We start from the raw sequence: 22,022 nt of genomic DNA on the forward strand, positions 1-22,022 counted from the left end.
CCTTTTTATGTTTATGAAGTGTAAAATGAAAATGTTTCAAGCTTTGTTGCACTTCGGTTTCCCAAAATAAAACAGTAAAAAGACAAATATTTATAAAGTGTTGACAATTTTTTTTTTAGTGAGCTACCCCACAAAAAAGAAAACCCAGTCATTTACAAGTGAAATATTTATGTCTTAGTTCAGTCAAACATGACTATATTAAACTGAAGATAAGTCAGGCAACCAAAACATGTCTATCTTTAGAAAATTCCAATCAACAATGTGGGCAACAGTTCAGCCAAAAGGCTTTAATTAGTCATAATCATTACATAGCCTACCCTACAGCCCAGGCAGAATAAAACAAGATAGTGTGTTTGCAGCCTGATTTTTATTTCTATGGTATATGTAATACTATGTTTTGAAAAATCTTAGTAAAGGCAGTTAGCTGGGAAGAAGAAATGAATGATCTTCAGACCAAGATCATTCAGATCAAAGTCCCCTGGCAGAAAACAGTAGGGAAAACGTCACATACTGCCTTCACTCATATTACAAGTATTGTTCGCACCACAGATTCTGATCTCTGCAACTTCCGCAAATACCTTCTCTGCCACCCATAAAACTGATTCCCTCTACTGCAAAAATCTCAAAACCTTCATTGAGAAGTTTCCTGCAATAAACTACGAACTTTTCAATACTACATTCTGAAAAGTCTAACTTAAAAACAAAAACCAAGTTTAAAACAACTCCTTAGAAAGGCACTTTACGCAACTGTTTCTGGTTTGGCATTTACAAGTAAACCAACTGTTAAGTACATGTTTTGGTTGTCTGCAAATCCAGCTACTGAACCCCTCACACATGTAATATTAAACCTGGCAAAACAGACCATTGCCACAACCAGGGAGACTGGCCATTTCACTTCTATACTCTACACATGCTGAAACTCATACAGTTAAATGATCTGCCCTGTGCTCAGGGAAGCAAAGCACGACAGACAATGCGGAACTGCACTCTTTGGAACAGCTTCAAGTAAAATCCCCTGGCAAACTGACCTGAGCTCAGTTCTGAGATATATCAGCAATTTCCATGATGTTTTCTTGTCAGTAGTCAAGGTTACACTTGCTGCTTCAACAAATGTGCCACCATGAACAAGCAAGCCTGGGAGGCTCAAGTTTCGTTTCTACATGTGATTCATGCTGACTATGTCCAAACAGTATGACAAGGGTGTTTCACAGCTCTTGGATAAATATGTATGCCACAGTCACATCCTGACTCCAAACTGAAGGAAATGCAGTGGTAATTACCCACTCCTATAAACTGGCTTCTATGGAAACTAAATGCAGGAAACACAGGCTTGCTGTGGTCTAGCAGGTTCACCAGCCTGGATGATCAAGAGCCCAAAACTGCGGACCACACTGCCAAGCTGACCTGCATTACCACAGGCAAGTTAGATCACAGTTAAAGGAAAAAAAAAAAACGAAACAGAAGAAAGAAGAAAGTCCCCTTGAAAAGCTAGACATACTGCACAGAACTTCCTATCCCAAGCACTACTGCCTATATAAAACTGCAAAGCTTTCTTTTCTGGTAAATATATGTAAAGCCTCAACACAAGATGTAATAGCAATCTTCAAATATACAAGAAAGATCTGTAAAGAGGAAACAAATCAGCTGCTCTTCCAGCTTACTGAACACAGAATAAATACCACAAGCTTTACGGTACAGAGAAACATAATCAAACCCAAGGAAAACCATCTTGTTAAGCACTAGGGTAAACTGTCAAAGTAGGTTTGAATTCTCATAGTATTATTTCACTCTTAGAACAATGGAAAGAACTAGATCAGTCCTGAAATCTTCTAGCCCATTAACTGTATAATCCTACGTAACAACACAGAGCCTAGTCTTGGAAAGACTTAGGTGTGTATTTCACTTAAAGCATTTGATCAGTCTCATTGAAATCACTGGGCTTTCCCAGATTAAGCACCTCAATGAATACTGCATTGTCTTTTTCTGTTCTGCACTACAAGAGCAAATGCAACTAAACCCAAAATGGAATAAAACCAGCAATTTTAACCCACAAAACATGTCGTATTAATACAGACAGAGTCAGAATTGCTATCCTGAGGCCTGAAAATGAGCACTGTGTTAGTCACCTGCACTCCTGCCCACCCCATAGAAGAAGTGGATTGTTTACAGAGTTGTTAGTTTTGGGAGAAGCTTGTGTGCTAAGAGCCTGAGATGAGGCTTTGGCCAACACTGTTCAATTCAACTTTGACCACACATCGCCCTTCCCTGGGCTGGGTTTTATTGCAACACTTCTGGTTTTGCCAGAATTAAAACAATTTTAGTAGAGTACGTATTCCTTTCATGGGCTGAACAGAAATAACAAACAATAAACCCTAAAAACCAAGTAAACCAACAGGAGCTGCTCAATCTGCACAAGGCTCTTGCTTGCTTATCCACCCCTTGGGAGTAACACTTCTGATCTTGTGTTAGGAACATCAGCATCCTCGAGCCAGCTCCCAGCACACAGTCCTAAATGGTCCCTGACCCCAGAACAGGAGCTAACGACAAAAGCTTCCAGAACCACCTGGCTACCTCCCTTCTACATGGGGACTTATGGGGGACTTGGACTCCAAGCTGCACAGAAGCTCCAGTTTCTGTCCTGGTGAAGGTTCTGGACTGTCAGTTGTTATTGCTCTGAATCAGAATGAAGAGTACTCATTTGGTATAAAAATATTCCAAAAGGAAGTGTATTTTGTTTGACAGTCTTGTAGCTCCAATAAGTATAGCATGATTTAAATATCTTAAGTTAAAAAAAAAAAGTACTGTTATAAGAACAGACTGAAATGTTTTACTAGAAATATCCACAGCACACCATAATTTCAAAATCATCAAAATGAAAATAGCTCTGATTTTTTTGACACTTCTCAGACATGAACATAACTGAATTCAACTGATGCCCATAACATATCTACAAGCTGTTTTCCAGTGGAATATTTTCAATCAAGAATCACTCCTATTAATAGAACTTAAACATAAAAATCATAGCTTGCAGTCAACTTCAGCTTTGAAGTTAAAGATCTCACAACAAAAACAGTACAAGAAATGCAACAATTTTCCCAGCTGGGAGCTTTGCTGCTCTATTTGAGCCTAAGAGCTGATGCCATTATCTACATGAGTCATTCCTCACACAGTGTATACGTAACTTGCAGGAGGGGGCTCAGTGTGAAGCCAAGCCAAAGAATACAAGGATCCCATCGCATTTTACACCTTTTAAAAGAAAGTTGTTCAGACGGTTTGCAAATATTGCTGGTGAAACTGAGACAGTGATATGCCCACAGTTTGCAGCTCTGGGGCTAGCACAGGCAAGGAAAGATCTTCAGAAGCAACTGTGAGGGAAGCAGTCTTAGGAGCCTGAGATTGCTGGATGAGTCACAAAACGTTTGGGAGAAAGGGTATTGGAGCAAATGTAGGACAATAACAAGGCTGGCACAAGAAAGAGCTGCCCAAAGTACACGCAACTGTGAGAGAGCAGGGCTCAGTAACAGGCATGTCTTGCAAGTCGAGTCAAGCGAGTGCTGGGATACAGGAGTGCTGCTGAGATGGACCAACCTGATCTGTTAGTGAGTGCTACCAAATGCTGGCTGAACAGGTGTCCTTTGTTTGGCAGCTGCTTTTACCATGATAAGAAAGGCAAGCAGGTCCCAGGAAGACACATTAGGGAAAATAATCTTGAAACATAAGCAAAGAGCAGAGCTATGCAAATATACAATATCCTCACCCTTTTGGACACTGAGGTTCAGTAATGTCCTCACACTCTTCTTCAACCCAGCTTGCCTCTCCTTAAAACAAATGAGTGTGATTTAAGACAGTACATTCTCATATATAAATGCAAGGGTTTTTTTTCATTTTACTGGATGCTTTGAAGTTGTATTATGTCCTTGCTCCTTTCATACAAATATGGGTACATATATGAGAGACTGTAGGAACTTGTTGAGGGTATTTACCTTTACAAACAGCGCGATAATTGACACAGCAATCTTTATTTTCCACACAATCATCTGAACAGGAACAATGATATTCCGGTCGCCTTTTCTCTCCACACCTGAATTTATTGCAAGTCCAAATGTGGGCTAAAAAAACAGATGAGAGAGAAGGACAGCACAATAATTAATACCAGTCTAAGTGCAGAATTCATTAACTGAATCTTAAGCTCCATCTCAAATGCATTCTTACTGAAAACCATCCCTAGGGTATCTCATGCATGGATAATACTGCAAGTTCTGGCACTTTAGAAAACAGAATCATAGAATAGTTTGGGTTGGAAGGGACCTTCAAATGTCTAGTCCAACATCCTGGCTAAATAATCCAAGTGCGTAGCCATCTGAATACAATTAAGCAGCACAATAACACAGATCAGAAAGAATCCTTTTAAATATGGTCATTTATGTGAGTTTAATTTGGTAAATGTGCACTACAAAGATACTCACAAAAACAACTCCTCCAGATAAAAACTTAACTTGAATCTAGATTTGGAATGCCCAGAAAACACTGAGAAGCAGTATTCTGACTTGCACTGACGTTGCATTTGCAACGTACTGTTACCAGTCACCATCTGGCACTCCAACATTTTTCAGCACCTCTTAGGCATAAGCATCACTCTGCCACTATTTGAGACTATACACATAAGCTCACAGGAAGACCTACTGACTTCAGCTTCACTGCTGTTTTTAGTTGAGACTTTTTTCCTAATACATATTGATTTTTCTGAACAGAATATTCCAATACATGCTATAATTTGAAGATAATAATTTTGTTATCAGTTGTAAACACACATAGAGCCTTTGCAGTCAAGGAGGATAAAAATGAATGAATTTACCAGCTGAGTGAATGCTTACGTGAAGGTCTTAGTGACATGGAATCCAAACATAGATATTTGAGTAGAATCACTGATTTTCATACATGACTAGCAACTAGAAATCCCTACAAGTATTCCCAGGGGGTTAACCTCACTTTCAGCAATATTGAACTTCAATAACTACCAGTGTCAGTAAATCTTTACTTCTGAGAAAGAGAGAAAAGAATCTGTTATGGTTCTAGTTACATGATACTATTTGTAAATTAGAATTTGATTCTCCACTGATGTTAAGACTAATTAAATAAAGGGGGGAAAAAAACCCACCCAAACAAACAAACAAAAAAATCCCACACCACCAAACCACCACACAAGAAAAACAAACCACCATCACAAAATAAATCCCCGTTCTTAGTGCTGAGACAGAATCTCCAGTTTGGTTTTAAAGAATCCCTTAAGTTGAGGGGGAGTGGTGTAATAAAATACAGTGGAGAGCAAATCCTATGCAACTATTCTATAAACTCAAAGCTCTACAGAATTTAGAAGATCTTTCAATACCAGTAAGTTGAATTGGGGGTCTAAGCCTAGTTTCATCATTCGGTTTTAAAAGTCAACAGCGGAATTTCTAATTTTAGGGTGAGAATACATAGATAAATTTTACAAATACATGTAAAGAGGAGTGAGAAGAAAAATAATTAACTGAAAAGAATGCTGCATATGAAGCACTAAGGCAAAACTAAAATAGAAAAAAGAGTCAGGTTCTGTTCTTAGTGTTCCTGTCCACACTAACACTTTTCCCTGTCAAATTTCTCCATGGTACTTTTCACACCTTTGCCTATCTGACCTTTACTTTCTGGCAAACCATAAGAACTGCTTCTCACTGCACAATCATTCTCCACCAGTGGAATCTATTTTGTCACCCTGCCTTGCCCCAGAGGCCAGCACATGACCTTTGCTTCACGCTCAAGCTGGGGAGTAACAATGCAGAAGGACTGAGTAGCTGGATAAGGAGAGATGGCAGCTTTCACAGAGCTGCTCTGTCCTTCCCCATTTTCACACACACGATGACAGAAAGATACAATATGCAGAATGCACTTCTATTCCGGGCTTGCCTGAGAATGTAGGAGTTGTCCCCAGTGCCAGGGACAATGCAGGTCACTGTTCTCTCACCCCCAGACAGAGAACAAAAAGCTGGCTGAGACCTCAAGTTACAGTTGTTCTCCTCTTTCCAAACAAGAGAGCAGCAGCACAGTCCCTCACAGACTCTTCCCCCCATTAGGAACTATAAGAAAGCCAGCTGACTGGCTATGTCAGCTCCTATGTAGTCCAGCTGGATGAAGTACAAGTTTTGTTTGTGTACAATAGCTGCACCAGAGCCCTGATGTTTCCATAGGAGTCCCCAGTACCACCGTCACCACTGTAACTTCATCTGTGCTGCAACTGAGGGAGCACAAGGAGGGGAAGATCACCGATGTCAGAAACACCCCACTGATGAGCAGCTCCCCTTTGCATTCACTACCTGAAAGTGGTCAGGGGTTATGGCCACAGGACCACAACAATACTCATACACAGAGCTGTCCCACATCACAGAACAGGAGAGTTCACCCCCACAACTTTTCTCCATCTTTACCTGGTTGTATACACGCTTCCTGGTAATCTAAGCAGCAGTTTCCAAGCTTGACACAATCTCTATCACAACGGCAGCTTCCAAAGGTCCTTTCAAAGCAACGACCTTTGCAGGTTTTCACTGTAATGTTGGATAGTGTTAGTTAGATATCAGTGGCTGAGCCCACATCAGTCAACATGCAAAAAGAAATTAATACAGTCAGCATGTGGAATGACACAGATAGTCATTCCACACAGCTTACAGGATGGCTGCAAAACACAGTAAGAGCCAAAGGAAAAGTTTAGCATTTAGTTTCTCTTCTTACTGAACAAAAATAATTTTTCATCATGTTGAACAAAGGGTTCTGCTCTGCTTTATCACGAACATGGTGTTTCATTATTGGAAGGAGAAGTGAAACAAAACACTACAGTTCTATTTGCAACTCTCCCTGCCCCTCTGTATCACCAGAAAAATACTAGTCATTCAGAATATGGAAGACCTGTCAGAGGAAATTTAAACCTAGGTTTCCAGTAAGAGTGCCTTAAATAGTAAAATGCTTTTACAGAGAACACTGATCTTCATTTTCATGTCTGATAAATGTTACACTTGCTATAAATAAACATTAATTAGAATCTAGACTGCATTAGCTATGCTTGCAATTCCCACATGCTCATGCCCTGTTTGAATGTCTGTCCTCATACAAATCAGAGGAACTGAAGGAGCCCCAGTTCTGTATCCACTGTACAATAACTAAGGTATTATCTTAAAACACAGGAAGGGCCATTCCACACCAGATATAGGAGATACAAACTTGATGTGTGTGATATTATAAACATGAGATACTGAGCCAGTATTGTAAAGCTGTAACAAAATGAGGAAAAATACCTCCAACAAGTTATATTAATAGCCTGATTTTTAGTTAAAAAAAAAAATAATTAATTAATATATTAATAGCCTGATTTTTAGTTAAAAAAAAAATCAGCATAGGACTACTTGTCAAACAACTTTAAAATTATTCTACATAGCTGTTCCCCAAGAGAAGCTTGATTTTTTAAAGTATCTTCCATAACCTTCCACCTGAAGAAACTTCATCATTGAAAAAAACATGTATTTTTCAGGACAGAAAACAGCCAGAGGAATTCCACAAGGAACATACAATTCTAACCAGTAAAAAAAAAATAAATAAATATATATATAAAAGTAACACCAAACAACTTTTTCACCATAATTGACTGGAAAAGATGAAAAACAAATGTTCCAGGACAACATGAAATAGAAGGTATTGGTTGGGGTTTTGTTTTTTGTTTGGTTTTTTTTTATGGTGAACTGCAAAAAGATAGCCATGTGACATCACCACAGTGACTGCTGGGATACATGGAAGCTGCCAGACAACACACAGAGTGCCAGTTTACCTCTCAAGTAAGTACACACAAGTACTGAGAACACCTGAGGTTTATTTCCTGGTATTTTCATTTCCCTCTAACTGAAACTGCTTCCAGCAATGCATCCCATCCTCTTCCTGCAGCAAGAAAGGGTGGCATTCTGATAATATCAAGACTAATTTACCAAAAACAAACAAACAAAAACCCACCATACAAAACCCAACAAACAAAAAAGAAACCAAAAAGGAATTGCTTAGAAATATTACTACATAAAAGGCATATTAGTTACCATCTTTTGAACAGCTAGGCTTCAGGCCAAATATACATCCTAGGATTGTCGTTAACATGCAAACACAGAGTACCTGTGGGACAGAAAAAAAAGACAGTAATCTGAAGTGACTATTGAATGCTTTTGAAAGCCCTCACTTTCTCTAGAATGCTACATAAATGTACCCAAATTGATAAACATGCAGATTAGGAGGCTTGATTTCATTGCTTTTACACGCATTTTTCACTTGCACAAGTAGTTACATTGTTTGCAATTAATTACTGATGCAAAAACATGGATATTCCCAGGACTGGGCCTCTGTATTTAACTTTTTATAAAGTTACTTACTGTAGACACAATGGTGCTTGCTTCCCATGAACAGTAAATTAAGATGTTTATTGTTACACATCAATTTCATAGAAAATTCTTTGCTCCACTTCTTCCCTCCTAGGTTGTTCTAAGAAGGTGAAGCTTTGCCACTGACCACAGGCTAGAGAAAGCATAGCCCTTAAGTGATACTTTTAATTTTCTTAGCCAGGAAAACCTTTTCCCACTTCCTAGTATCCAGTTCATACTAGATGTTGGTCCATACCATGGTAAGCAACTGTGGGATGTCACATTAGACTGACCACAGTGTCTGACACTGACCAGAAAGTATGGCCATGTTTATTTTGGATGCATTAGTGTTATCAAACAAGCACCATACTGTCCTTAACACAGCATTTTAGGGCAAGATATACTGCCTACTCATACAGAGGGAAAGATTCCTTTTAACCTCTTAAGTACTGGAATTGGTTCATAAACTCTTCAGGAAAAGTGCACATATTATCAACGCATACAGAATAATTAAAGAGTCTAGGAAAGCCAACAGTGCAGTTGTAATGCCTATTCTATTCAAGTGTAGTAGATAATACAGTACTTTGCCAAAAGACCTGAAAGAGAAGGCACTGTAATAATGAAGACTTCCTTATTCAGAAGTATTTGGGGAGATATGGGTAGGAGAGAATGTACATACCGCCTTCCCAGTCATCATTTTCTGAGGAAAGCTTGCCTCCAAGCAGTATTTCAGTGATATTTTTTGTACATGCCTACACAAAGTCTCTCCCTTTATTCCTCCTCCCCATCAAAAAAAAACAAAAAAAACCCAAAAACTGCTGAGTCATGAATACAATGCCTGAATCATGTTGGGAAGAATTTTTGCCACATCACATTTTAAAATACACCCAATTATTTCTCAAGCTTAAAGACCGTGACCACTTCAGTAAATAAGAACTATTTGTCTTGGCTTTAACAAGCATACAGTTCACTAGACAGTTTTATTCACTAAGCAGCTAACAAACACAGCAAGAAAGCAATTTCTGGAATGTGCAGCATTGAAATTCAGATATTCTGGATTTGTGAAGTGCAAATTATAGAATCATACAATCAAATAGGCTCGGAAAGACCTTTAAGATCATCAAGTCCAACCATTACCCCAGGACTGCCAAGCCCACCACTAAACCATGTCACTGAGGGACTCATCTACATGGTTCCTGAACACTTCAGGGACGGCAATTCCACCAGTTCCCTGGGCAGCCTGTTCCAATGCCTGACAACCCTTTTGGTGAAGAAATTTTTCTTAATATCCAATCCAAGCCTCCCCTGGCACTGTCTGAGGCCATTACCTCTTGTCCTATTGCTTGTTACTTGGGAGAAGAGACCAACCCTCAACTCACTACAACCTCCTTTCAGGTAGTTGTAGAGAGAAATAAAAAGTCCCCCTGAGCCTTCTCTTCTCCAGACTAAACAACTCCAGTTACCCCAGCTGTTCCTCATAAGACTTGTTCTCCAGACCCTTCACCAGCTTTGTTGCACTTCTCTGGACCTGCTACAGCACCTCAATGTCCAATGTCCTTCTTCTAGTGAGGGGCCCAGAACTGAACACAGGATTCAAGGTGCTGCCTCACCAGTGCCAAGTACAGGGAGAACAATCACTTTCCTAGTCCTGCTGGCCACATTATTTCTGATACAGGCCAGGATGCTGTTGGATTTCTTGGCTGCATGGGCACAAGACAGTCCATGTTCAGCAGCCGCCAATCAGCCTTTCCAGGTCCTTTTGCACCAAGCAGCTTTTCAGCCACTCTTCCCCAACCCTGTAGCATTGCACAAGGTTATTGTGACTCAGGCGCACCGTAGGAGAGGAACTGGTTCGAGACCATCTTAAAAATCTGAACGTGCACAAGACCATGGGACCTGATGAAATCCATCCGCGGGTCCTGAAGGAGCTGGCAAATGAAGTTGCTAAGCTGCTGGCCATCATGTTTGAAAAATCATGGCAGTCAGGTGAATTTCTCGATGACTGGAAAAAGAGAAATATAACCCCCATTTTCAAGAAGGGGAAAATGGATGACCTGGGGAATTACAGACCAGTCAGTCTCACCTCTGTGCCTGGCAAAATCTTGGAGCAGATTCTCCTGGAAGGCATGCTAAGGCACATGAAAAACAACAAGGTGCTTGGTGACAGCCAGCATGGCTTCACTAAGGGGAAATCCTGCCTGACCAATTTGGTGGCCTTCTATGATGGGGCTACAGAACTGATGGACAGCAGTAAAGCAGTTGATGTCATCTACCTGGACTTGTGTAAAGCGTTTGACACTGTCCCACACGACATTCTTGTCTCTAAATTGGAGAAACATCAATTTGATGAATGGAGCACTCGGTGGATAAACAACTGGCTGGATGGCCGCACACAAAGAGTTGTGGTCAATGGCTCAGTGTCCTATTGGAGACCAGTAACAAGTGGTGTCCCTCAGGGATCGGTGTTGGGACCGGTCTTGTTTAACATCTTCGTTGCTGACATGGACAGTGGGATTGAGTGCGCCCTCAGCAAGTTTGCCAGTGACACCAAGCTGTGTGGTTCGGTTGATACGCTGGAAGGAAGGAATGCCATCCAGAGGGACCTTGACACACTTGTGAGGTGGGCTGATGCCAACCTCATGAAGTTTAACCATGACAAGTGCAAGGTCCTACACCTGGGTCGGAGCAATCCCAGGCACATCTACAGGTTGGGCAGAGAAGAGATTCAGAGCAGCCCTGCAGACAAGGACTTGGGGGTGCTGGTTGATGAGAAAATGAACATGAGCTGACTTCAGTGTGCGCTTGCAGCCCAGAAAGCCAACCATATCCTGGGCTGCATCAAAAGGAGCATGACCAGCAAGTCAAAGGAGGTGATCCTGCCCCTTTATTCTGCTCTTGTGAGACCTCACTTGGAGTACTGTGTGCAGTTCTGGTGTCCTCAACATAAAAGGACATGGAACTGTCAGAACAAGTCCAGAGGAGAGCCATGAGAATGATCAGGGGACTGAAGCACCTCCTGTATGAAGATAGACTGAGAAAGTTGGGGCTGTTCAGTCTGGAGACGAGAAGGCTGCGTGGAGACACCATAGCAGCCTTCCAGTATCTGAAGGGGGCCTATAGGGATGCTGGGGATGGACTCTTCATTAGGGGCTGTAGTGATAGGCCAAGGGGTAATGGGTTCAAACTTAAACAGGGGAAGTTTAGATTGGATATAAGGAGGAAATTCTTTCCTGTTAGGGTGCTGAGGCACTGGAATAGATTGCCCAGGGAGGTTGTGAATGCTTCATCCCTGGCAGTGTTCAAGGCCAGGTTGGATGAGGCCTTGGGTGCTATGGTTTAGAGTGAGGTGTCCCTGCCCATGGCAGGGGGGTTGGAACTTGATGATCTTAAGGTCCTTTCCAACCCTAACGATGATTCTTCGGTTCTGCGACCCAGCGCTTTGCCTTGTTGAAGTTCATACCATTGGCCACAGTCCATCAATCCAGCCTGTCCAGATCCCCCTGCAGAGCCATCCTGCCTTCCCGTAGATCAACACCACTCAGCATGGTATCATTCACAAATTTACTGAGGGTGCACTCAATCCCCTCATCCAGATCATCAGTGAAGATGTCAAACAACACTGGCCCTAACACCAAGCCAGGAGGGACACCACTAGTGACCATTCACCAATTAGATGTGATGCCATATATCACCACTGTTTGGGTTCAGCCATCTAGCCAGCTTCCAACCCAGTAAAGAATACATCTCTCCAGGCCATAAGCAGCCAATTTGTTTAGGAGAATGCTCTGGGAGAGAGAGACAAATGCTTTATTTAAGTCCAAATACACAATATCCCTAGCCTTTGCCTCATCAACCAGGTGGGTCAGCTTATCAGAGGAGATCAGGTTAGCCACATTAGACTTGCCCTTCATGAACCCATGTTGACTGGGCCTGATCCCTCCACTTTTCCACACATGCTTTATGATCTCACTTAGGATCATCTGCTCCATGACCTTCCCCGGCACTGAGGTCAGGCTGACAGGCCAGCAGATCCCAGGGTCATGCTTCCTGTCATTCTTGTAGAGAGGTGCCACATTAGCCAACCTCCAGTCCCCTGCAACCTGCTCACTAGACCAGGACCGCTGATAAGTGATGGAGAGTGGCTTAGCAAGCTACTCTCCGAACTCCTTTAGCACTCTTGGTTGTAACCCATCCAGACCTATAGACTTGTGTATGTCTAAGTGGAACAGGAGGACACTAACCATTTCTTCCCGAATTATAGGGATTTCAATCAGCTCCCCATCTCTGCCATCCAGCTCAGGGAACTGAGTACCCTGAGGATGGCTGGTGTTACTATTAAAATATGAAACATTATCAGAAACATTAATCAACAACAAAAATAATACATATATAACATTAACAAGGAAATGGAATTGTAGACTCAATCTGATGAAACTATGGCCTAGAATTCTGAACCATACAAGCCCAGAATCTTATTCAATACAATGTCTAGCAGAGAAATACGTACTTTTTAAAATCAAACCTATCTTTGAATTGATAGCAAAAGATGGAAAATAAATTAAAAAAAAAGGAAAACAACATAAAAAAAAAAAAACCTGGCATTATCAATGCACCAAGATAGAATACAACTGATACAGAATACAACTGATAGAATACAACTGAAAGGTGCAAGTCTCCATTAACCCGGCTGTCAAGAATGAACACAACTGCACAGCTATGTACTTTGTAAACAAATGTTTAAAAATAAATAAATAAATAAATAGAAACTGCATACTAACTGTTAAGTCAGTATCAACAGTATTATCATCCACATAAATCATTCTAGACCTTGGAACCTTCCATATGAATATTACCTAGATAAGGGCACATGCACAGCTAAATAGGTAGCACATCAGATGCAAGATATTAAGGCCCTGCAAAAAAATTAAAATTAATGGAGAGAGCAAAACCTCTTATTGTCCTTTTAACTTATTCATTATTATTTGGAAATTACAAATTGATTCTTCTGTTTTTAAAAAGGCAACTTGGGAATATTCTTTTTCAGGGTGACAATATATTGCTTCTCAACTCCCACCAGGCTCTGCTACTAAGATCAAGGAGTAGAACATCCTCTGACACACAACCACAAGTATGCTTTTAAACAAAAGCCAAACCTACTCTGCCTGTAAGAGCTTTACCCCATACCCTCAAACAGCTACATGACTTATGACACTTAAACCACTTAAGGCATCCTCATAACAAAAACACATTGCAGTGCTGATAAATAAACCATTACTATTCCCTTATGGAGCTTCAGTGTAGGAAATGCACTTTTAAAACAGGAATTTAATTGCGACATTAAATTAATAAAAAAAAAATAAAGCAAAAAAAAACCTAAATAAAGGCCACCCCAAAGTAGTAGCATTGCAATACATTCCAATTAAAATTAGTACATCCTCACTGAAGTTCACAAATAACTCGTGATAGTTTGGCATCAAATGTCATAAAATCAAGGTTGTGCATTGTATTCCAGATTTTCAGTTTTACACTTCCACGAACGTAATTTAGTCCAACAAGCAAAAACATGAAAGGATTAAGTTCACTGAGCCATATTTCTTTTGGCTGGGAATCACTACAAAATGGTCATGCTGCTTGATGCATTGGTGCAACTTGTTTCCCCAAGTAATACTCTGGAAACCTCATACAGTCACAGACAACAGCATACTACAATCATACTACAAAAATGCTCTCTGCATCTCTAGTACAAACCAGTTCTGCTCTCAAATTTCTTATATATACATACAAGAGAAAACATGTTCCAGATCCCTACCTGTATATTATGTCCATCTATAATAATGAAGATCTGGGAACTTCCATTGACTCATCACATTCAAGCCTTTGCTTTCTTAACATTGGTCTTACTAGCTTAAATTTTAGTCTTAAAATATTTTACTGCAAAATACTAAAGCTTCTTCACCCCCATTTTGTTTTTGGGGGGTTTTCTTCTTTCTTTTTTCAATGCTTAATAAAGAAGCTTCACAAAAATGGCATGCTTAGAGGTAAAGCTTTTGATAATGGTCTGGCACAGCCAACTCCAACCTAGGGGAGTAAACATCAAGCTGCAATTGCATAGTACAAGGTTTTCAATCAAAACTTTATCTTGAGCCTGAATGACTTCAGTCACGTGGATATTATTGATGCAAACAGCACAAACATTCAGCTGGAACAATGTGGAGCAATTAATACTGGCCAACAGCAGCAGTCATCCTGACTGGGCACAGCAAGAGGTGCTACACTAGTAGCTGACTTATTGTCGGTGGAAAGGCTCCAAGATGATCAGTTCTGCAGAAGACAAGGAATATTTGTGCTAGCTTTAAAGGTTGCCCAGGTACAGAAATTCATCTCACTGCTGCAGTCCAAATGTGGACTCATTCACTTCACTTCTTGCTAGGTGGAACTTCACTGCAGAAAGCAAATTACCAATATTACCTAAACTATTTTACAGACACATAGCTCAGTTTTGGGATGCTGCAGTCTGCTGTGTAAAGATTAGATTATTTTTTTTTAATCTATATAGAAACAAGTAGCTGCACACGTAGTTTAAGATTTACTATCAAGAACCTCATGAGAACCCTGCAGCATCCTGCTGCAAGCACTAGACTGATCCCTAGTTACTACCACACTGCCTGCCTTCAACCTTTAGTCTCTCTTTAAACAAAAGGAGAAAATCTTAGCAGATCTCTCTCCACGCACACCACACCCCCCCCCCTCCAATTCTTCCCCTCAAAAGAGAAAGCAAGAACTCAAGAACTGAGAAAAGGCACAGTTAAGAAAGAACATGTGAATCCAACACTTACTAGGAAGGCAAACAAAAGAAATTGGCCTTGTTATATGCAAAAGCAGCACATGAACTCTTTGTCCTGTAACTTGAGACACTTCTGGGACAAAATGTCAGATTTGGTTTTAATATAGTATCTGAGTAAAGCTTTTAAATCAACACAGTAACAACTGCAGAGAAGAAAGTGTCCTTTTTCGTTTTAAAATATTTTTTAGAAAGTTTGTTTTGGAATTAAAAAAACATTGTCATCTAGGGATGAATCTTTGTCCCATCACTGCTTCCTTTACGTGGGAGGAAGCAATAAAAGCTTTGCTTTGTAAACATTATAGTGGTTGGGAATAGGTGGTTGAGTGTCTGAAGAACTGTAATCCTGAACATTTCAAAAGCCTTTTATTTCGAGCTGGGCAGATGGAAAGATGATAACATGATTAGAGAACAGAATTATTTCCGTCTTTCATCTCTAGAACTGCAGAGAAGAGAATTTCCGAGCAGTGATTTCAGGGGCTGGTGGAAGGGCCACAGAGGCAGCAAGACACGGGAGACCAGAGACTGGTCAACTATACAGGTCTTGGTGACATATAAAGAAAGCTCTCACCAGCCTTAGCTACTGTTGCCTATCCTTTGCTGCTGTATTTTACTCTTCCTTCCATTACATAGTCAACGATACTGTCCCTTTCTCTTTACTCCTCCCCAGCTATGTCAATCTCCCCTACTTCCCCTCTACTCCTCTATTCTGCATTTGCTTTGCAGAATTCCTGAAGAATGCACTGACATTCCTTTCAAGGAATAACAATTCTGAACTAAGTTTCTTCCTGTGTTAATTTTACTCAATCTTTGCCTACCATGTACTTCACTGCTTCCTGTCTTCGTTTCTTCATCCCTGGTGCTCCACGGCCAATAAACCTTGTCTCTCAAAGTCTTAAGGTACTTCTGTTAACTACCACACAATTAACAAGGCAAAAAATGCAAAGTAGTGGTTTTCCATTCCAAAGTCCATGATTGACTCCCACAGTTGTGTCATGTCTGTCCATGAAGGGAGAATGTCTAGACTGGATCTGTAACGCCAGTATTACAAAAAGCCATGGAATTTTCCAAAACCACTGGGATCTGTGAAGGGTATACTATGTTTTCACTGTTCTGTGCACCTAGAATAGATGACTAACGACCTGGGCCTTCACATTGAAATATCTTTGAGAAAGACATTCACCTTCAAAAGTGCAAAGAACACAGTAACAAATAATGAATTTCCAGTGACAAGCGAGTTACCTTCAGTCTTTAAAATGGCACTGTTAAAAATGCAGAAAGCATAGTGTACAGAGGAAAAAGAAAGTATCTACACTTCCCAGGAGCAACAGAACTCTTACTTATGCTTGTAAAAGTTATTTTTAAACAGGCATAAATGCCCAACAGCTCAGTTTTATTCAAAAGTAGGGGACCCTTAATAATGTTTACCAAACTGAAAAGAGATGGATACTTTCACTCACACCAACACAGCCACATACCTAAATAGATCACTTAAAATAACAAGTTATCGGCAACTGTAACAAGTGTACCACCTCCTTCTTGCACCACCCATCTCTTTCCACATTTGTAAATATTTTTATGCTCTTCAAAGACTTACTTATGTTGACCCACATTCCACAGCTAGAGCTCAGCAGGAGGAGAGCTGCTGAGGCTCTCAGGTCCTGGCTGTCCTGAAACACTGAAGGTGACTGAATGATCCTTAAGCCAGTGGATCGAAAAGCTGCAGTTTACATCCAAAACCTTTTCAGAGCTAAAAAGATAAGCCATAAAAATGCATAGGGGTTATTGCTTTTTCTTCCCATAGCAGCACACAAGAGGTCTACTCTCATTGTTTTTATTGAACGTTCTCAAGACTGTTATTATATACTATTGCAACCTAAGGTCATTCAAAAGACAAAAACAGTTTAAAGGTAGCTTGAGCAACTGTAAGAGATTATAAAAATCCTTTCTGGACAGCTTGCCAAGGAATGATAATTGTTCATTCAGCAGGGAATTATCATACTATAGCTCTCTAAATACCTTCCAGAACTATTTGAGCACCTGGTTTTAACAAGGGACAGAAGGATAGGAAAGACTTAGCACTTAGCTAGGATCTAAAATATTTGTCTATTTGTTGCTTGCCCAACTGTACAGGTACATATTCTCCTGGAAGGTATTAATACACCAGTTGTTCTCAAAGCACAGCTAGCTGTTCTGGTTTTCAATGCATTTTGCATCATGGGAGTATTTAAGAGACAAACTAAAGTGTAACTATATGCTAGACAAAAATAAAAGGAAATAACTTCTGGATAAATTCCCAGAAAACAGATAGCAGCTGACTCTACTACTTCATCAGAGTAGGGTTTGGGGTTTTTTTCAGGACTGAAAGCTAATCTTGGTTTATGAGAAAAAGTGTAAATACTGTACTTGCAAACACTATTTTATGCAGCAGAGCAGACTGTTTAATCAGCAAGTAGGGTTTTTTTCAGGACTGAAAACTGATCTTGATTTACGAGAAAAAGTGTAAATATTGTTCTTGCAAATAAAAATCTTCCATTCAGCACAACAGATCATAAACAGGACTTCCTATTCCAAAAACCCCTTCTCAAGAATAAAGCTAAAGTGTTCTGATTTATAGTAACCACCATAAGAGTCACAAAACAAGAACAGTGCAAGAGGAGGCTGCTTCTACTGGGTACTGATAATGCCACCAAAGAAACCTACATTCACCTCCATCTTTCCCTAGCAGATGCTGTTGCTTCTGCCACCATGACAGCAGCATTAGGCTGAGCAGGAAGACAGAGCAACCTTATAAAACAAGTGAAGAAAACCGGTAAAACAAATGTAAAAAGAATGTAAGGAGCATAAAAAATGGTAGAACCACAAAGCAGTAAGGGAAGAAGATGAGACAGATAAGGTTTCAAAGCTATTCACCACGGGTCTTCACTAAGCACACTGATACCAATCACAGGCACACCCTTAGCCCTGAATTCTTTGGCCATTTTCCAAAAATGAATGCCAGGGCTAACAGAGAGATGATTATTTCCCACTGCACCCTTTCAATACAGCCCCTTAAGATACAAACGACAGGCTATCAAATTTTAATGCCTCACAACATGGAAACTTATTGCAGTCAGAAGACTGAAGAACTGGGACACTTGATGATGCCAAAGATAAGCACAATGGAAGATAAATGGCTGGGTTTGATTATCGACTTCAGTGCAAGCAGCTATAACAACACTATGCTTGCTTTGTTGTTCATAGAATAGGAACTTAACAAACTTGCACCCAAACACAAACTTGTACACAAATACTACCACATATTAGAAGGCACTCATATAGCTTAATTTATTTGTATGCCATTACACAGCAGAACAGGGACAAGGTTCATACATACCTGAGTTTCTTTAGAAATGCAACATTTTATCTTTTGTCACTACTTCCCTTTTCTCCTTAGCTAACTTAGTGTTGAACAGTTAAACAACAGCCTATTTGCCAGAATTCCTAACTTACCCTGCTTTCCTTCACCCTTCATCACATCCCATTTATAATAAAATCCACTGCTGTTTTATAAGTACCCTTAAAAGAAACTTTTTATACAGCTGACCTCTGCAACAGCTGTGCAGAAAAGTATTTTTGCTTTTCAGCGCAGATAGTACATTTTATGTTGTTTTATTTCCTGTCCTATTGTCAAAATACCATTCCAATACTGATCATGATAAAACAGCTTCTATGGAAATCATACATACTACTGTTCATCAAACAGGACACTACTGCAATTGTCAAGTTCTGTCAGACAGAACATTCTTTAAAACAAGTATTTATCCACTGCCCAGACCATATTGTCACAGTGATGTTAACCAATATATTAATTTCTAATACCATATTCAAAGTGAGAAACTTCTCATACCTTTCATGTTTTAAAAGCCTTAAATTTGCTCCACTCCTCCTTTCAGCCAAAAGTAACAGAAATGCAGCTTCCATAGTAAATCATATCAGAACAGTTCACTCCTTGTGTAATTCTACTGATATCAGAATGCAAAAAAAAAAAAAAAACCTACAAAAAGCAGGAGTTGGAAGGAAGCCTTGCATAATTTTTGTATCTTTGACCTTGCCTGAAATTAAGTTTTAGCACAGTAACGAAGCTGTTCCAAATTCAAGTTAATTATTGTCTCTACAAAAGGCCTACTCATTTAAACTATTAATGTGTTCCTTCTTATTTTTAGACCAAGAGCACACTACCACATCCCAGGAGTTTGGCTGCCACTTCTCCAATGTTTCAGCTTCTGAGAGCTGCTGTTTGTGAAACTTCAACCAGCCTTGAAGGCAGCTTTTCAACAAAAAGCTGGAATAAGCCTCAGCAGTCACTCCTCACCTTGTTTTAGCCAGCTCTTGCCTCTGTCCTCTGCCTGAACTAAAGCCACACTGCAGTCGTGTCCATCCTGGCTAAGCACTCTATTGACCCTGACCCCAACTTAGACACTGTTTCCTTCCTTGACCATTGACCTGCCTCGTCACTATATACATCTCTGGCAATCTAGACTATTGGCCAAACATGGCTAGTGTCCCCAGATCTGCTTTGCTCACTTTGCTCATGTGAGGCACGGTGAGAATGCCCCTTTTCAATGAGGCCACTGCCTGCAGCTGCCTTGTTATCATACCTGTATGGCTTTACGTCTCTTTCAGTAGGACCTTCCCTTATCTAGTTACCTGACAGGTAGACAGAGGCTATTACTGCAAAACAGAAACCCTGAGGCACAGACTGAGACAGATCTCTGAACGCTCCAAGCAGGAAGTCTGAGCACATGTTGATACTAATCATAGCCCCTATTGCTCATTTGTTTTGCCCGAATGGACCAAACAGCTGATCCTAGCACACTACAGCCTAACCCACCAGCAGGTAGTCTACACTCAAATTCCTAGGCACAATGTGGATGTTTTCAGGCAGCCAACCAGACAGCAGTGTTGACAGAAGCACCCAAGTCACACAGCTGCATGTACTTCAGCCTGTTCCAAGCTTTGCACTCCAGCTGGACTCCAGGAAGCCAGGAACATTCACAGACTGCACTCGGAGGGGTCACCATAACCCTCCAAGATGGCCCCAGCTCAGCTATGTTAGAGTATCTTGCAGTCTGTCCTAAACTCCACACTGTTTTATCTGAAAGCAATACTAAACTACCCATTTTAAACGGAGCTGAAGTATGTTCAGCAAAACCTCCATCACACCTTTGACTGTAGCACAGCTGCACCCAAAGTCCACATAGCTAGACAATAAAAATTAGTTCTGAATACAGTTATAAACAAAAGTGGTCCCTATTCTCCCTCTGTGAAGATTTTTACATAAGTGGATTTTTTGTTGTGTTTGCCTTGTTTGGTTTGTTTGGGGTTTTCATTTCTGAAGTACTGACAAAGCTTCAATTTCTGCAAGTGTTTATTCAGATAATAATTTTTTTACCTTATATCAACTTCTGTCATCTAGGATAGGATATGCTGACAAGCTCTGCAAAGTAAAGTGCAAGTAAAGCAAGAGCACAGGTTAACCCTGCCATCCCTTCAGAGTTAAAATCGCTAAGTATTCCTTAGCTTTTTACTGTACAAGGTCATGATTTTTTGTCTTCAGTTCCCATCACGAAGGTACCCACTCGAAGAGTAAAGAAATTGTGGGTTCTCGCTGTGTAACAAGAATTATTTGCAAGGTCTTCCTTGAAAAATGAATTGACTGAAGAGAAACAGTAAAAACGTCACCAAAACCCAAACCTTCTTTTTATGGATTAAATTCGATAGCAACATATTTATTGTATGCATTTATGGTTACAGATGTATTATTGCTTACATGCATCTAATTGCATCAACAGCAAGTATAATAAAAGAATATTTTCTCAAACACCAGTTTTTACCAGGTCTTCAGAATTCAAAACAAGCCACCACTGGAGCTGGAGAGCTGTAATGTTGAAGGAGGACAGGCAAGACACTTGCTTTAAAACACCCTTATTTCCAAATACTGGAACAGAGTTTCCTACAAAACATTAAAATATTGGAGATTGGCAAAGAACTGCTTTAATATTTCTGAGCCAAAAAGCACTTCAAAGTCTACTTAAACTAAGGCCATCCTCTCACTGTCATTTTCTACTTCATATTTCACCAAAGGCTGTTCAGTGCTAAAAAATTCAAATCTCTTAACAGTCAGACACTTTAAAATTACTGTTAGTCTGTGTGCAGTTTCTTGGAACACAAAAAGTTCTATCTAAGCTCAATCCAGCACTCTCATGGGAAAAGTCATTTCAGGACTTACTGAAAAGGGAAAAAAAAGGCAAGGCACATAAAGCAAAACAGTAAAAAAAGCCTGAAACAGGCCAAAAAAGTTTAGAAGAGAGACTGAACATGGTGCCCACATCCCCCAAATTCAGTCACAAAATACTTAGTCCTTAATTCCAGTGCTTTAGAACTGACCAATACTCATAAAAACAGCCATGCCAAAGTTGGCTGGAGTTAATAACTATGATCCAAATCACAAGGTTTAGGCACAAACACTTTCTTTTCATTGTCTTTCCTCTCCTCACATGAGTTACATTAAAGCCTGGTTCCATCTGCTTGATGACAACCTCAGAGGTTGGGAAAGTTGCCGTTAGGTGCTCCTCACTGAAGCCACCTCTTCCCAGGGCTGAAGAAGCCCAGGGCCTTCTACCTCACCTCACACAAGGAGAGCAGCAGCCCACTTTGGTGGCACCCTGCTGAACTTGCTCCAGTTGAATTGATGTGGAAGGCCCCAGCCTGGACAC

The 22,022-nt window shown here is 40.3% G+C and overlaps 1 protein-coding gene across 4 annotated transcripts in view; it reads right to left on the reverse strand.

The window, feature by feature from the left end:
* Positions 1 to 22,022, reverse strand: part of ENPP1 (ectonucleotide pyrophosphatase/phosphodiesterase 1) — a 57,738-nt gene that overhangs the window by 31,598 nt on the left and 4,118 nt on the right. For 2 of the 4 annotated variants that reach the window (XR_009729242.1, XM_061378394.1), the window contains exons 2-5: positions 8,109 to 8,181; positions 6,462 to 6,578; positions 3,984 to 4,109; positions 3,758 to 3,818 (exon numbers count right to left, since the gene is read on the reverse strand). Coding sequence is in view for 3 of the 4 variants with exons in the window: in XM_061378394.1 (XP_061234378.1) it covers positions 3,758 to 3,818; positions 3,984 to 4,109; positions 6,462 to 6,578; positions 8,109 to 8,181 (377 nt within the window). In the remaining variant the exon portion in view is untranslated. Of the gene's footprint in view, positions 1 to 3,757; positions 3,819 to 3,983; positions 4,110 to 6,461; positions 6,579 to 8,108; positions 8,182 to 16,861; positions 16,930 to 22,022 lie in introns of those variants that run through there. The other 2 variants (XM_061378396.1, XM_061378395.1) reach the window with 2 other exon arrangements.

Source organism: Neopsephotus bourkii, unplaced genomic scaffold (assembly GCF_033783945.1).
Source record: "Neopsephotus bourkii isolate Nb327-2 ecotype Australia unplaced genomic scaffold, CSIRO-AGI_Nbou_v1 NB_1765, whole genome shotgun sequence".
NCBI lineage: Eukaryota > Metazoa > Chordata > Aves > Psittaciformes > Psittacidae > Neopsephotus > Neopsephotus bourkii.